Source organism: Acanthochromis polyacanthus, chromosome 3, assembly GCF_021347895.1.
Source record: "Acanthochromis polyacanthus isolate Apoly-LR-REF ecotype Palm Island chromosome 3, KAUST_Apoly_ChrSc, whole genome shotgun sequence".
In the NCBI taxonomy this organism is placed as follows: Eukaryota; Metazoa; Chordata; class Actinopteri; family Pomacentridae; genus Acanthochromis; species Acanthochromis polyacanthus.
In genome coordinates this window covers 33,555,893-33,572,062 of record NC_067115.1, presented here as the reverse complement: position 1 = coordinate 33,572,062, position 16,170 = coordinate 33,555,893, and the positions used below count along the sequence as shown (strand labels likewise).

General features: G+C 41.5%; 1 protein-coding gene across 3 annotated transcripts in view; it reads left to right on the top strand.

Annotated features, from left to right (window-relative positions):
* The first annotated feature begins 485 nt into the window (after positions 1-485).
* Positions 486-16,170, top strand: part of nr3c2 (nuclear receptor subfamily 3, group C, member 2) — a 78,347-nt gene continuing 62,662 nt past the window's right edge. For 2 of the 3 annotated variants that reach the window (XM_022194386.2, XM_051945331.1), the window contains exons 1-2: positions 486-944; positions 2,435-4,261. In XM_022194386.2, coding sequence (XP_022050078.1) covers positions 2,454-4,261 — 1,808 coding nt within the window. In that variant the 5' untranslated portion in view covers positions 486-944; positions 2,435-2,453. Of the gene's footprint in view, positions 945-1,933; positions 2,088-2,434; positions 4,262-16,170 lie in introns of those variants that run through there. The other variant, XM_051945330.1, reaches the window with a different exon arrangement.

Genomic DNA, 16,170 nt, shown 5'->3' with positions numbered 1-16,170 from the left:
CTTGACCACTCAAGAAGAGAGCAGAAATATTGCTCCACCTAGTGGAGGCAGATGTGATGGTGATTCCACTCTTGACTCTGCTGTCAGGACTTGCAGGGTTTTTTTTCTTCTTTTCTCTCCTGTAGGCTCCAGTGTGAACTGCAAAGTGGAGCTGTGAAGAGGCCATTTCTCCTCTTATCTAAATTGTCAAATGCATGGCAGTGCAGGGCAAAACCTTTTCATCAGAGGCTGGCAGTTGGGGGAGAGAATGGAGAGGACAAAATAAAGAAGGGGTGAGAGATGGAGGATTTAAGCGGCAGCATGAAACAAACTTGCAGAAGATGTTTGATTTGAATTAAGGAGGCTGAGTCTCTCCTACGAGTTTCTGTGAAACGGGGCTGCTGTTGCCCTATTTCCAGACGGCTCCGTCTACCTGCGCTCTGCCCCTCCCTCCCCTCTCCCTCCCTCCTGTCCTCCTCCTCCTCCCCCCCTCCTCGGAGTTTGTGTTGCACTCGTTGCAGTAGGAGGGTCCATGTGCACAGAATGACGTCGCTCTGACTGCAAGTCCGACCGACTCCTTCGTTTGTTTTTATTACTCTTTTTTATATTATTATTATCGGCGGGGCCCCCAGATTCGCTAATCTGCAAAATTACGGCCATAATGTGAGATTATCCGCGGCTGTCGTCCGACCCGTCGCTGTCGTTCGTCCTGTCAGGAGCGGCGGCTTGGCTGTGGAGGATTACTAGTGATAATACGCAGCAGACTTCTCCTCCAGTGCGTCTAGCTGTCAAACTGACAACTATGTGCGGGCAAGAGTAGACGGGACACATTTGTTGATATTCATCCACTTTGCTTCTTTTTTTTCTTTCTTTCTTTTTTTGCGCGTCTTTTTTTTTTTTGGTACCTCTGGATTATCGCTGCCCAGCAACACAGCCACCTGACAACTCTGAATGTCGTAATTAAGGTAAGGGGGGAAAAAGGACGGCAATTTTTGGTGTGCAGTTTTTAATCTGCAAATGAGAATGAAAGGAAAACTCCTCGCAGATCGCAGAAAGACTTTGCATTCTTGCCGTTGGAGGAGAGAAATCCGAATAACTTTCGCCCGGGACGCAGCAGCTCCGTGTCTGAAAACTCGCCCAGAAGTTTATACGCGTGAAAAAATAGCCGCAATATTTTCCAAAACAAAAATTAGTAGATTTAATATTCCCGCAGCCACCTGGATGTGTGAAGTGATAAGTATGTACAGCGGTGCTCTCAAATTCGAGTCTAAAATGTGATTTAAATAATTGATTTATTCCTCCTTCTGCGTTTCATCCTTCTCGCGCAAAATGCAACTTTCACAGATAGCGTAGATTACCTTCAGCAGAGCAAAAAGAAAGGAAGAAAAAAATCTTCAATTTTGTATTCTGCGCACCCGCAAAATGGAGAAATATGCAGAGAGTTGCACGTCCTGCAGAGAGAGGGGCAGCAGGAGTGCATGGCAGGAATTATCAAGCTGCTTTTATTTTCACATTTAAGTGTGCGCACATGTGCATGCGGGATATTTTGCAGGCAAACTGACTAACTTTGACTTCAGCCCGTGTGTTGGCTGCTCGGGAGCGGTGAGTCCTCCAAGGAGTGCAGCGTAGCATGCAAAATAAATATTGACGCGCCGGTTAAAGCGATGCAGTGTTATCGGGAAATAAATGCTAAATGTTTGACGGTTGTGCGCATTTTTTGTTGCTTTAGCACATGTCAAAGCTGCTCCGGCGCCTAAAACAACATTTCAACTTGTGTCGCAGCAATGTTGTGGCTGCAAAGACCAATAACTATTGAGTGGCAGCTCTCCGACCAATCAACGAGCGTCCTGGCCGAGCTGCTGGGCCAATAGGGGCGCAGCAGAGGAGGGGGTTTAAAACAAAAAGCCCAGGCGACGTCACGTAGATAAATTAACTCTCGCGATGCAGATTTCTTGAACTTCTACTGTACATCCCCTGTAGTGCAGCGATAAGGAGCTTTATCTGCGAGAGAGGAAACCATGTGCAGATTTTCTTTGGACTGTTTTTTTTTAAAAGAAAGCATTAACATACCGTTTGAACAGCATGATGCGAGTTTGTCTTCTTAAAATGTAATTTTTTATAATATAAAATCTACAAATGCATGATTTCTAAATGTAATGTTTCTAATTTGAAACACCTTTTAAGTTGCTCCTTAGATTTCAGCTAAAGTGGATTTTGTTCCTTTAGTGTCTATAAACAACCAAAATACTATATTTATATACTATATATATATATATATATATATATATATTCATTTGACTAACATATTTCTTTTACAAAATGAAATCATCAGTCTGCTGAAAGCAAATACCCTTAATATTCACCAGCTATTTTTGTAAAAGAAATGCTTTGTGTGCAGCTTCACTATAAAACAGCAATGTGATTTCTTCTTCTTTTTTCTCTCCATATTTACCAGGTGAATCAATGCGCCAGCAATGGAGACCAAAAGATACCAAAGTTTCTTTGATGGAAATGACACAGAGAACAGATGGTCTCAGGTCCCCAGCACTATGGAGTACTGCTGCAGTACAGAGGATTCGAGTCTGACTAGCAGTGATATCCTGATGGACATAGTCAATGTCAGCTGCCCTGCTGGAAGCCCGGCCACCGACTGCAAAGACAACAATACAAAGAAGCAGGAGCAGCCAACACTTCGGCTCAGCCAGAACCAGGCATTTGTTCTCCCACACTTCAACAACACTCTCCATGGTCATAAGCAGGAAATGGACTCCAAGGAGCTTTCCAAGACTGTGGCTGAGTCTATGGGTCTGTACATGAATGCTGCCAGGGAGGCAGACTTTGCTTTTAGCCAGCATGGAGGCAGCACCAGCCCCGGGAAGCTGTATCCAGTATGTGGACGGCCTCTGGAGGAGAACCAGTGTGGCGCCACAAAGAGCCCCAAGTTAAAGCCATTTGGTTTCCAGCAGCCGAGCACCACTCCCAGAGAATGCACCGCCGGGACTCCAGTTAGCTCAGCGTCCATGCTGGCCTCCTCTCTGTCCTGCAGTCCCCAGACCTCCAGCTCCATTTCCAGCCCTGGAGGCAGCAACAATATGGTGTCGTCTACCACCAGTCCTCCCACGTGCTTTGGACCACTTTGCTCGTCCGTCAGTAGTCCTGTCAGCCAGACTTCGTGCGCTGCAACTCTAGCCAACATCAAGCGCAGGAATTCAGTCACATGTAGCCCTGTGGAGTCCAGCACAGTGGGCTCACCGCCACTCACCAGCCCACTCAATGTCATGAGGTCCCCCATGTCCAGCCCTCAGAGCATGAGTAGTGTGAGATCCCCTCCGTCCTGCAGCACCACATGTAACATTAGGTCTTCTGTCTCCAGCCCCACAGGTGGTAGCTGCACCGGCACCGCCAACAACTGTAACACAGTCCGGCCCTCCATCTCCAGTCCGGCCACAGGGGGCACTATGGCGGTCAGCAGCCCGCAGAACCCTTCCACTGGTGGTTTTCCTGTGTCTAGTCCTGCTGGTGGACTAGGTTTGGTGCAGAATGACACCAACAGCCCAGAAGCAGCAGGGCTGACCAGAGACACAGACTTCAAGAACTTTGAGTTCCCTAAAGTAGAGATGGTGGACGGGGAGGTGTTCAACGTCGGCTTAGACCCGATGGGCATGGTTAAGTACATTAAGAACGAGCCTGGAACTGACTTCAGGAGCATGTGCTTAGGCAGCTCCAAATGTAATGCGAGTAGCACACCCTTTATCACACAGATTAAGAGTGAACCAAACAAAAGTGAGGGATGTATGAATCAGCAGCCCTACGGTGAGCAGTCACCATCTCTTGGTCTCTTCCCTGCGTCTGAGACCACCTATCTGTCCCTGAGGAATAACATTGATGAATACAGTCTTTCTGGTATCTTAGGACCCCCTGTCTCCTCTATGAATGGGAACTATGAGCCCGATGTGTTCTCCAACAATGTCCTGTCTAAAGGGGTTAAGCAGGAGTCCACTGATGGCAGCTACTACCAAGAGAGTAACGGCATGTCCACATCCGCCATTGTTGGAGTTAATTCCGGTGGACACTCATTCCATTACCAGATTGGAGCGCAAGGAACAATGTCTTTCACGCGGCATGATGTGAGGGACCAGTCCAACCCTTTGTTGAATCTAATTTCACCCGTATCGGCGTTAGTGGAGTCGTGGAAATCTCGGCCCGGCTTGTCACAAGGGTCACTGTCAGCCAGAGGTGAAGGATACCCGGGTCAGAACTGCATCACAGACAGCATGTCAAGGTAAGGAGAATGATGATGTCTTTAGGTCGTCTCTGCATTGTGTCTGTTCAGTGTACAACTCGGATAAATATTCAAGTTTAGCTTTAGAAAGCAGCAGTTTTCATTTTCTTTAAATAATATTTTTTATTTCTTCAGTGTATCTGTATAATAGCATGTCTCTCTAGAGGATCTCATAGGTGGAAAGCCAGTTTGTTACAGTCAGACATGTATTGCACAGGGGATTTAGGTTGTTTGCCTCGAGAAATGAAAAATAATAACAACAGTGGGGCTTGGGAAAGGCAGCGGGATGCTGGCTGGAGGAACAGGAATTAAAGGACAGGGTCCAGGTCATTGTTATAGTAGCATGTGATTGCAACGTCACCACTGTTAGTAATGCCCTGAGTTCTACAGTAACACAGAGGCAAAGTTTACCTCTTATCAGGGCCCAGTGAGTATGTACAACAACAAAATTTACTGGTCTGTTATTGGGAGGTCTAGCTAAGACCTTGTGTAATGCAAATATCTGTTTTTGTGGGCTCTAGGACATTGGCAGTGTCATAAATTATGAATGATTGATCACATGCTTTTGTTGCCAAACTGATTAAATAAACAGCTGATTTTGTGAGAGTGGGGGCAGAAACTAAACAAACAGGCCAGAGGCAAAAAAAAATCTATAATAGCCGCCAATCTGGAAAAGTGGAACTTTGACACAGTTGCTGCGCTTCCAATGTGTTCTGGTGTCCTAGTTGCATGTGAAGGAAGTAAATTATCAGCATGATTAATAGCAGTGAATTTCAAATCCATAATCCAGATTGTAAAACACACAGTACCATTACTGAAAACAGTGAAGTGCATTCACACTAACAGTGACAGGTACTACTGTTTATTTATAGTAAATCAAAGAATTGTTTGTTGTCCTGTGTATGAGGAACTTGCATGCAATATAACACTAAATAACAGTGAATGATGAAATGCACATTGCTATCATATATTTATGCACAGGATGTCTTTTTATGAGGTGAAGCACTGAACAAAATCGTAAAAGACTTCCTGCTGACTTGCATGGCTTTTGATAAAAGTCAGACGCCTGCTGGAAGAAAAGTATAGAAGCATATCTGAGCTTCTGCTGGGATTTTCATATACATTGCTCTGCCCGCTTGAGTGAGACTCGACCACGACAAGTCTAAACTGAGTTTGGGCTGTGATGTTGCACAGAATCCTAAAGTGGACATTTATTAGATCAAAAGTTTTCCTGATTGAATTTGCAGTAACCGACTTTGCAGCTTCCATTGTTTGCTCTGCCATTTCCAATTGTCTATTTTTATTTTCTTTTGCTCAGTCGCTGTCATTCAGACTATTTGGAAGAAAGGCTTAGGAAAAAGTCAGTTTATTACAGTGTTTTATCACTGTATATTCACTTAGCTCATCACCAACAAATTGAATTAATGTAGCGTCAGAATGCAATGTGCATTGTTGCTGCTTCTCGTGGCTCGTTGTTTCTGTCAAATTATAGGTCAAAAGTTTGTTAAGCAATAAGAGCTAAAAAACCTTTTTCAATATCATGCTTTATTGTTCGTGTATGTTTGTATTTTAAATAACTTGCAGAGCTGCAGCAATTATTGCTAAATCGATTAGTTGTCAACTGTTAAATTCATTGCCCACTAATTTGTGAATTAATTAAACAATGTGAGGATTTTTAAAGGACATAAACATCAAAATTCCCTTATTCCAGCTGCCTAAATTCAAATATTTTCTGGTTTCTTTGCTCCTCTGTGATAGTAGACTGAATATCTTTAGGTTACAGACATCATCAAGCAATCAATTAGTCCAGAAAATATCTGACAAAATGAATCAACAGTTAAAATAATTGCCAGTTGCAGCCCTAACATCAAGCAAAATTGGGTTTTTGTGATAACCAAATTAATTCTTAGATTTCCGCAGCTCATAAAATGCTACATAAGATTCACGGTGCTTGTGTGATTTTCGTATTTTCTCAGCCATACATGCATAGTAAGCACACTGCACTCTGTGTCAGCCTCTATGTACGTGTGTCTGTGCCTGTATTTATATATTCTGCATCTCACCAATAGATTTGACCTGATTATCTTATCATTTTTTGGTGTTGTCTGTTTGACGTGTTTATTCAGCTTTATATGGACAGTACACACTTGTCTAGAGAGCAGATACTCCGTCTGTGTGTTTGTGCATGTGCTATAACAAGGCTTGCAGCTCTGAGGAGACTGATACAGCCCGTTACCTTGGAGGCGACCCATATGGCAGGAGCCAAAGCGATGTTGACGGGATCACTGCCACCTTGGTCCTAATGAGATCCAGCTTAGCCCTAATGTCAGACAGGATGACAGTAAGAGGTGGGCCACATGGCAGCCAGCCAGGGAGGCAGGGAGGCAGACAGACAGGAGCACAAATATACATACATACATACATACATACATACATACATACATACATACATACATACATACATACATACAATGCATACACATACACAAATATGCTGCATAAGCGTACAGAAATGTCAAACTGTTTTTCAGAAGTTGCTTCCTCCTTCCAGTGTCCTGTTACACCAGTAGTATTGTATTGATTGACAGCTATATTTAGGCATAAACATACCCTTATTTTATCGTGCCTGAAATTTCAAAGTGTACTGCAGGAAATTTAGTCTTGCTGTCCAGTTTTGGACTGACTAGATGCTGCCCAGGCCCAATAATTCATAGCAAAAATGTTACGTAACTATTAAAAAGCACAACTAAAACTCTTTGATCCGCTGAAGCCTTGGATGACAGAGTGTTAAATCCCTTGGCTCTTTTTTTCTCACTTTGGTTTCCTCTGTAAATGGTTTTAATTAAAAATGGCTGCTCATCTGAGCAGTCTGGATTACTTTGTGCAAAACGTTTTAACTTAGATTCACAAGAGAGGAGGAACGGAAAAAGGAGTCCTGGAGTTGATGTTTTTTTTTTTTTTTTTTTGTGACGTTGAGTTTAAACTTAATTCTAAGCCAAACTAGGTAGCCAGAATGGAGCTTTCTGTGTTATTAGAGGTTTGGATGCTGAGGATTTCTCTCTTGAATGTTTTTAGCACAAAAAAAGTTCATTTTCTGTATTTATTTTCAGGAAGAATATTTATAAAGCACTACACTACAGGTTATAAAAAATATATAAATATGGAAATTATCATAATAATATCATAAATGACCTACATTAGAGCTCTGGATTATGTTTGCTCACTGCTTAAATCTCTTTTCACCCTATTTAGGACATTTTTGTGTTGGTTTTAACAGTAATGTTTCACCAAATGGAATTCCTCTAAAACTTGTCAGCACTCATAATCTGACAAACAGTAAAAAAATAAAATAAAATAAAAATAGAAACACAACAAAGCATATTTTGATTTCGACAAGCTCTTGTTAAAAGTTTTAGCCTTTGCTATAGACATGAGAAAACCTCGTTAAAGCTGGACATTTTCACTGCTTTAAGCTCGCAGCCAGTTTCTGTAGATGGACAGACCGGCCATCACGAGGAAGCACCAGATTCAAACAGGGAGAATGCTTTACACTGGACTCTGGCCAACTCTCAATGTTCTGCAGAGGGATGAAAAGGCATACTCCTGAGAGCACACTAATAAGGCTTTAATTGTATGTTCCTCCACTAAATTAATGGATGGAAATGATTTGATTAATTCAGACACTGCTGGATACTAATATCCAATTAAATCCCAACACCAGGCATGCACAGGGGCTCCCAGTGCATTATGGGTCCCTGACTATAAAGCAGACAGCTGCTTCTTTGGGTTGTGAGGGGGATGTTACAGGTGAAGCTGTTGGGGAATGGCGGCGGAGCTGTTCTGACTCAGACGTAACAATGTGGCAATGATATAGTCTGTTGTTGCATGCAAGTGTTTTAATTATGTGCATTCTCATGTGTGCCGTGGAATATTTAATTGGATAGTAGTAATTAAGGGAAGAATAGTGATCATTTATTTGTGCTAAGTATCATCTAAGCACATATGCTGGCAAACTTCAAGTAACAGGTTCATGTTTTTCTAGCCCTTAGTCTGAGGAGTATGTGGAAATTCCTGTTGATGATATCTTAAGTGTAGCACAGACACTCACTGAGTATGAATCATTTCATGTGCGCTCAAGCAAGATATATTTGAGCTAATATGATGATGGTTCAGTGTTAAACAAACATAATCAATCCCATTCACTCATTGCTGAATATATGCAGCTGCCACAATAACACTGACTAAAAAAATAAAGCTGCATAGAGAGCAAGCACTAAACAGGGTTCAGCGGGTTGAAGGTTGCAGCCGCCATGTGCTCAGTATGCAGACTTTTGTAGTCACGTTAAGGAAATTTTTACCATTGCAGAAATAGAACAGAAGAAATCATGTATTTTTAAGTATTAAAATTTTAATTCTATTGTGCGATTAATCCAGTCAAGTGGTTTGAGATGAGATAAGAAGATGAATAGTTGATGTTTTTTGTTTTTTTTAGTTTGACTGAAAACCCTATAGGGGAATTATGACCCATGATTACTGGGCTGTTAAAGAATGCAGTTTTCTCAGCTAGTTACACTACCGCTCAAAAGTTTGGGGGTCACTCAGACAATTTCATAGCCTAGCTGCGCTAGACAACCCATGGCAACGAATTTAATTCTCTGCCAGGGTGGGTCTAGTTACCCTCCATAAGGCTCGAGGTTGGATGCTCCTAAAACTGGCCGGACCAATCACCATGAAGTGTAGAGTCAGAAGGCGGACGTAACTAAGTGACGACAGAGACGTGACGATTCTGACAGAAACAACTGGAAACAACTAGCCTAGCCGCGCTAGACAACCCAAACAAATTTAATTCTCTGCCAGGGTCGACAACAAAAACGACAACAGTCGTTGAGCTCCATTAACACCGACTCTGAATAATCTTTCTTTTAACATGTCTGTAATATACTTGAGCTTCACCCATTGACTGTATAAATAAGGCTTCACTGAACTACCGCATCCTCTGATTTCTGGCGCTCTAGGAACTACGTCAGCCTATTCGTTGCGCTGATTGGTTGTATATCTACCCAATTGCTGCAGAGTGATTTGAAAGACAACCTTTTAGCCAGCCTCCCTTCCTGTCGAGAGTTCCTAGACCCTTGTGTCTTCAGAGCTGGGTCTACCGCGGCTAGGCTAACAATTTCATGTTTTCCATGAAAAATCACACTTTTATTCATGTGCTAACATAACTGCACAATGGTTTTCTAATCATCAATTAGCTTTTCAACACCATTAGCTAGCACAATGTAGCATTAGAACACAGGAGTGATGGTTGCTGGAAATGTTCCTCTGTACCCCTATGTAGATATTCCATTAAAATCAGCCGTTTTCAGCAAGAATAGTCATTTACCACATTAACAATGTCTAGACTGGATTTCTGAATTAGTTTAATGTGATCTTCATTGAGCAAAACTGATTTTATTTCAAAAATAAGGACATTTCTAAGTGACCCCAAACTTTTGAATGGTAGTGTATGTACAGTAAAATAGTATATATAATATTCTAAGTACTGTGGAAAAAGTACAGTCAACAGCCTTATAAGTTACAGGAGTTGGCACTGCATACAGTAGAATGCTTTTAAAGGTCAACAAAGAAAGGAGAAGACTATTGTATTCAAAGCATTTACATAATGTTGTAAATATATAATTTTTGTGTTATTATTAATGCAGTAAATACACTGCATAATAAAAATAGAATGCACTATAACTGTCTGCTGAACTTTGGGACAAGCAAATGAATAAGTCATGGGCTGCGTTCAGAGCCCTTTGGTGGTTTAAACTTGCCTTTCAGTGCTGCAGTCAAATGAACTGGTTTTACCATGCAGAAATTAGCCTTCACGTGGAGCACAGAAATAGAGACAGACGGGAGAGTAGATAAATACGGACAGGCGGTAGTTTGAGATTTTCAACCTGTAAACAGGTTAAGTAGCAGAAAGCAGTACGTCACTGTAGCTTATTGTGGGAAGGAAGTTGCTTGTATACTGCTAAGAGCACTGAAAATACATTATTTAGCTTAATAGGAGTTGTCATGCCCACAGACATACTTGACGCACCTGTGCTGCCTTCCCGCTCTAAACTATACTTCTTTATTTATAATAGTGGAATATTTTGACAAGAATGTTGCATTTTTTTCATTATTTACCATCTTCTGTGAATTGGCAGGAAGATTAATGTCTACAAGAAACAAAACCAGATCAATAAAACACCTGAATGGGAAAAAAACCCAAAACAAAACAAATTAATACATGGAGCCTACAAGGATCCAGCTCTCCTCTGTCTTCTGGGCAGGCTATCACTGGTTGGTGTGGGTGGATTGGAGGCTGTGTGAAGCAGAGTCGAGAGGCAGCATTCAAGGTATGAATAGTAAGAGTTGGTCCAAGTGGTGAGATTCTACAGTCTACAGTTCCTACAATCTAAAAATGTAGCCTGAGAAATGAATGCCTGGTGAAGATAAGCTCTTTTTGTGAGGCGTTTTAGAAAAACCTGTAAAAAAAAAAAAGTAGGGGAACTGTCTTCTATGGAGGCATCTTGTGCATACAGCTGCATGAAGCAGAAGCAGCTGAAATGTCGGATGTGATGGGATGTGTGATTTTGTAATATATCAACAACATAATATTCCTCAGTTATTAGATGAGATTATTATCAATCGACCAATGATCATCCAATTCATGCGTGTCTCTAATCACTTAAGGACACCCAAGACTTTCAGGATTGGTCCTGAGCATATCAGATCACCAACTTGGCTTGGCTTTGGTGTTTGGAATTTAAGTACCATCACAGCCAGCCGTTATACCTTGTCGTGCTGCCGTTCCTCTCAGGCATTAGCTGTCCTCGCCCGGGTTTTCCAGGACACATACTTCTGTGAACTGTGTTTACAGCAGCAGCAGGCAGCTGAAGCACTGATAAGCTGATTGTGGGCTACCTGCTCAGGACCAGTCAGCAGAGAAACAAAATGATCCACTGAACAAAGTGGAGCAGCTGAAGAGTCAAACATTTCACTCAAGAGCTGGTGGAGACTCAAACAGAGTTAAAACAAAATGTATTTCACCATGCAAATGCTGATATTGGTCTGTTTTTGTTGGATAAACTGGCAATCTTTGCTAACAAGTTTGCCACAGTAACTTTATAAGGTGATAATATGTCAGTGTTGTGTTTACAGCTTGTTGCGCTGCCCAGAATCTAATTGTGCAGTTTTACAGGGATAATAATGGTTACTGTTAAAATCTAGAGAGGAAAGTTCTCACCCATATCAGCCTTTTAGCTTTTTTAGCAGATTTGGTTTTGACAGCAGTTCTGTCAAATACACATTACCCTTACTTTCTTTTTCCACTGCTCACCAAATACAGTCATGCTGAATTCATCTGTTGACTCAGATAACTGTAGCAGCTAAAAGTCTCCAGATTTTATTTTGGTTGTCAACTTTTATTTGCTTCCTTTAACCAAAAGGGAGAAAATATACGCTTAAATGCACGATGGGATCAAGAATATCCAGTGTTATCTTAACAGGTATGGCCATGAAGGCACAGTGAAAGGCAGCGCTTCTTTTACAGCTTTATGAATGGATATGTTTTTTACCTTGTGCTACTACAGCGTAGGAGTAAATGCCTACAGTGGATGTAATCTTTTTAAAAGCAGTGAGATGATACTGTATGGCTCAGTGATCGGATGCTTTTGTTGCGCAGGAAAGAAACCATGTAAAAGTCTCCGCTCAGCCCCTCCCACACAGAGCCACGGACGCACACAAGCACACAACACTGCCGCCATGGCCGCCAACAACACGAACAACAGCACACATTCTAGGCCGGACTTGACACTCCAATAAAAGTGTGGTTACTGCTGGCCAAAGCTCCTGGGATTTGAATGCTTGTCTTGTCCTCATTTGAACTTCTTCCTGAAACACAGTCTGGTGACAGAGGGCCAGATTTCCGCTAGGCCGGGCCTGTAGTTGGAGATCTACACTCTATTACCTACCGCTGACATTCCCTTCTGTTGCTGAGGTTATTAACAAACTGCATAAAGGAGGCGGAAACTGAATACCAGAGCTGCAACAAAGCATAGTGCATGCTTGTGTGTGTTGATGAATGCCCTGATTTTGATAGCATGCTGCTGTGTGAAGTGCTGGAGCTGAATGGCAGCATTTTGTGCGCCGGCTACCTTGTTTACCTTGCATGCAAGAGGTCTCAAAGACTTTTCACCAGTGGACTTCAAGGTCTGACTCATGAGGTCTGCAACAAGTACGGGGAAATATGTGCATATTAAATCACAAATAGGAAAAATGAACTGGTCCAAAGAGCCCATTGCTATTGTGACAAACACAAAAAGAATTGTTTGCGGAGATAAAGGCGGATGGATGTCTAATTTGCTGGTGACTCATTCAGAGCTACAACTAGCAATTAAATCTATGTTGCATTTCTGGTGGAGAGGATGCAAAGAAAAGCCATCTCAACTCATTCTCTCAGCATATTATCGTCTTCCTCTTGTTTCCCTGATATACTTGACTGAGCAAACAAGGCATGCCTTTATCATTCATGTTTAATTAGAGCTTGCCCAAGTGTTCATGCCAAAGTGCTTACGTTTAAGCCCGGTGTTTGTCTTGTCAGTTCCTCCATGGATGCCATAAAGGAAGACACTTCCAAAAAAATGTTAATTGTTCAGCTTGAAAGGTTCCCAAAGTAGGTCATGCATAGTTGGCTCAAATAAAGTGAAGGGTGTGTGATTGTGTGTTGTGTTTGTTGAGGAGAGGGGGGGGACTCCTGGGCTTTTTACATAACACTTCCATTCTTTCTGAAAAACACACACAAGCATAGACACTCACACAAGGAACATTCACACCAACATTTGTACATCAGCAGAACCCATGATGCAGAAAAGCGCCACTGTGACTTAAATAACTTTGGCGGCAATTTTCAATTCCCACTGCAAATTTCAAAAAGCAAGAAGGATATTTTTAGTCAACCAAAAGTACTGAAAAGCCAGTCTGAAGTGAGATTAATAGTTTGATTTAATGAGTGACCTTCCAAACACAATTGGACACGAATGACCAAAAAAAAAATCCAAAAATACTTTCTGTTGTGCCTGTTTTTAGAAAATCCTTCAGGGTTTGGAGCATTTTAGCACTTTGTGACCTTCACAGATATTAGTTTAGCCATTTTTTTCTTCTTCAGATTCTATTTTTATTGCATCTATTTGCTTTGCTGCCTGGATGGTAACTCTGTCACGCCACTTTTAGTTATAAAACTCATACAAATTTCTATTTATATTAAGATAGGGTTTGCTTCTAAATGATTTATTCAATATGCGCACACAAACACATAGTATGTATTGTAAATTCAAAACATGTATTGGCTGTCTTTCATTAAAAAGAAATGAATGTAAATAATACAAATATATATACATGCTGTTTGTGAGCCCGTATAGAAATTACAAATAAGACAGCCGGTGATATTCACACATGTGAAAATGGTCATCGTGACCTAGAAAACCCACAGTTACTTGGCACCTCGTATTCCGCTGCAGGGAAAAAACATTTAATGATTTGTGTGTGTCCTTTGTCAAGCATTTAGTTGAATCTATAGAAGACTGTCCCACAGAACCCCCAGTTATTCAGGATCTGGCTCCTCCAGGCAAACAAATCATGCATGTAGCCCTGCAGCACCCTGTGATGCACTGAACTAGGAGGTGAAAGGAAGCTCCTAAGGATCCAGTGACAGCCCAAGGGTAAAGATACTATATCATAACCAAACTTGTTGCTGGAGAGAGAATTTGCTCGTCTGACGCTGCAAAAGGGTAAACGTGTTTGTCAGGAAGTGTAACGCGATCTTGGTTTTCAGTAAAAGAGAGAAGAAAAGAAAACTGAAGGGATATTAAGAGGTCAGTGTTCAAATTACACACTCAAAAACAAAACAAAACAAAAACTTTTTTCCCTCTCTCTTTTCCCTCAGGTTGTGTCTAGTCGTGCAGATAGTTTTTGCTTTCACTTGCCCGCATTTTGAGATGTTTGTCTCGGACTTCTGTCTCGGTTGTAATAGAGGTGAATGTAATTTTGTTTGCAGCGCATTTGGAAATAGATGTCCCCATTACTCTGGATGATCACTGTGGGCAGTTTTCATTAGAAATACAGTTCTTAACATCTTCTGTGAATTAGGAAACAGCGAAATTCCATTTACCTTCACTGTTTTGTGGGCGCCGTGGAAAGATGAATAGAGCTGGTTTTCGAACCTTAATACATTTTTGGTACCAAAAGAAATGTGTCTGCAGAGTAATGAAATCTGTTAAGTGCTGAAAACTGCCGTTGAGTGTCAGATTTGCAATCTTGTTGACTTATTGTTTGATCGTTTTTTTCCAGGTTTAAAATTAAAGTGCGTTAGAGACGGAATTTCAGGCCAGCAGCGGATACAGAGAGATGGTTGTTTGATTTGCAGAATGGTGGGTGGCATTTGTTTCTGGTCATGGTGAGTACAGATGACTTTGCATGTGGTCCAGTGTTTGGAAGAAAGAAATTAGACTGACTGTTAATAGGGCTCTACGAATGCATGAAGTCAGTGCTGTCCACGGCTCTGAGACTCCCTATAGAGTTTACTGCACTGTACCTGGCAGAGACAAGCATTCCCTGTTCACTGTCTGCTTTTTGTTTTGCCTGCCTTCCTCTGACTTGGCTACAGCTGCAGCCGCTCTGCAAGGAAGACAGTCTGGGGCTTTTTTGGGTTTTGACTGTTAAGCAGGACCTTTCTCTTTTATTCACAGTCTTGCTCAGCTACTGGACCTTGGAGAAATTGAAAGAAGCTGACTCACCATAATACCGTAAGGTTGAGCTTTCAGCAGCGCAAGGAGTGGGAAAGCACACTCATATCTTGATTCTGTTGTTTGTCTAATCGCATGCAGACACACTCCCAGACTGATGTCGGCCCTGTTGTGGTTTAGCATTATCAGAGAGGTGTTATGGTAATAACGAAGAGACGGTGGGAAACTGTAATGTAGGACACGAATCAGGTTTATCCAGTGCATTCCTTCAGTCTAATTTTACTGTTACCTCGACACTTTAATTATCTTTCTATTATGTAACCAACTGTAACGTAGATGAACAAGTTTCAAAACTCAAGTCATAAATGCAAGTAGTTTTTAAATCTTATCCTTCTAAATGGACTGCCTCGTCATGTATAGATTACAAGAGTTATTAGTTGCTGTTCTCCTTTCCCTTAAAAAAGATTTTAGCAGTGCTACTATGGTGTAAGAAATTAAGCGTGAAATCCACAGTCCGTGTTCCAGTTCAAGCTAATACGAGGCTCCAGCAGTCTGAGACAGCCAAACTCTTCATCCTTGCAGTCACGTAGGTGTGCTGTTGTTTTCCCAGCAACGAACCTACATTCAGCTACCAGGATGCATCTCTCTCTTCTGCAGTTCAGCGAGGAAACGCTGCCCGTAGGAGCACAAGGAAGCATTTTTTGAATTAAACAGACTTTAACTCAGCTTGCTAAAGCATCTTGTCTGTTCTCAATGGATTTTAGATATGTGCATTTTTCGACACAAACACAACTGTCCCCAATTTTTTTTTCTGAATTCTGTAAAGCTTCACAGCCACAATGAGAAACATTGTCACAAACATCAATCTTGCATTTTTCCTCCAGAATTGTTGCAAAATATATCTGATTGATGCTAATGAGCTTTTAATTGACACTTGTAGAAACCAGAGTGCATACAGTATCCTAGTGATCATTCACTATTTCATGATTTAGTGCCTTTTCTTTGCATCATTATTGCTTTTAAGTTGCTTAAGCATCCAGCCTGCTTTCTGAATGCATATAAATTCATCAGATGTGGCTTTTTCCCGCTTTAATAAATAATTACATTAGCAAACATGTAAAAAGGAACTGATGCAGG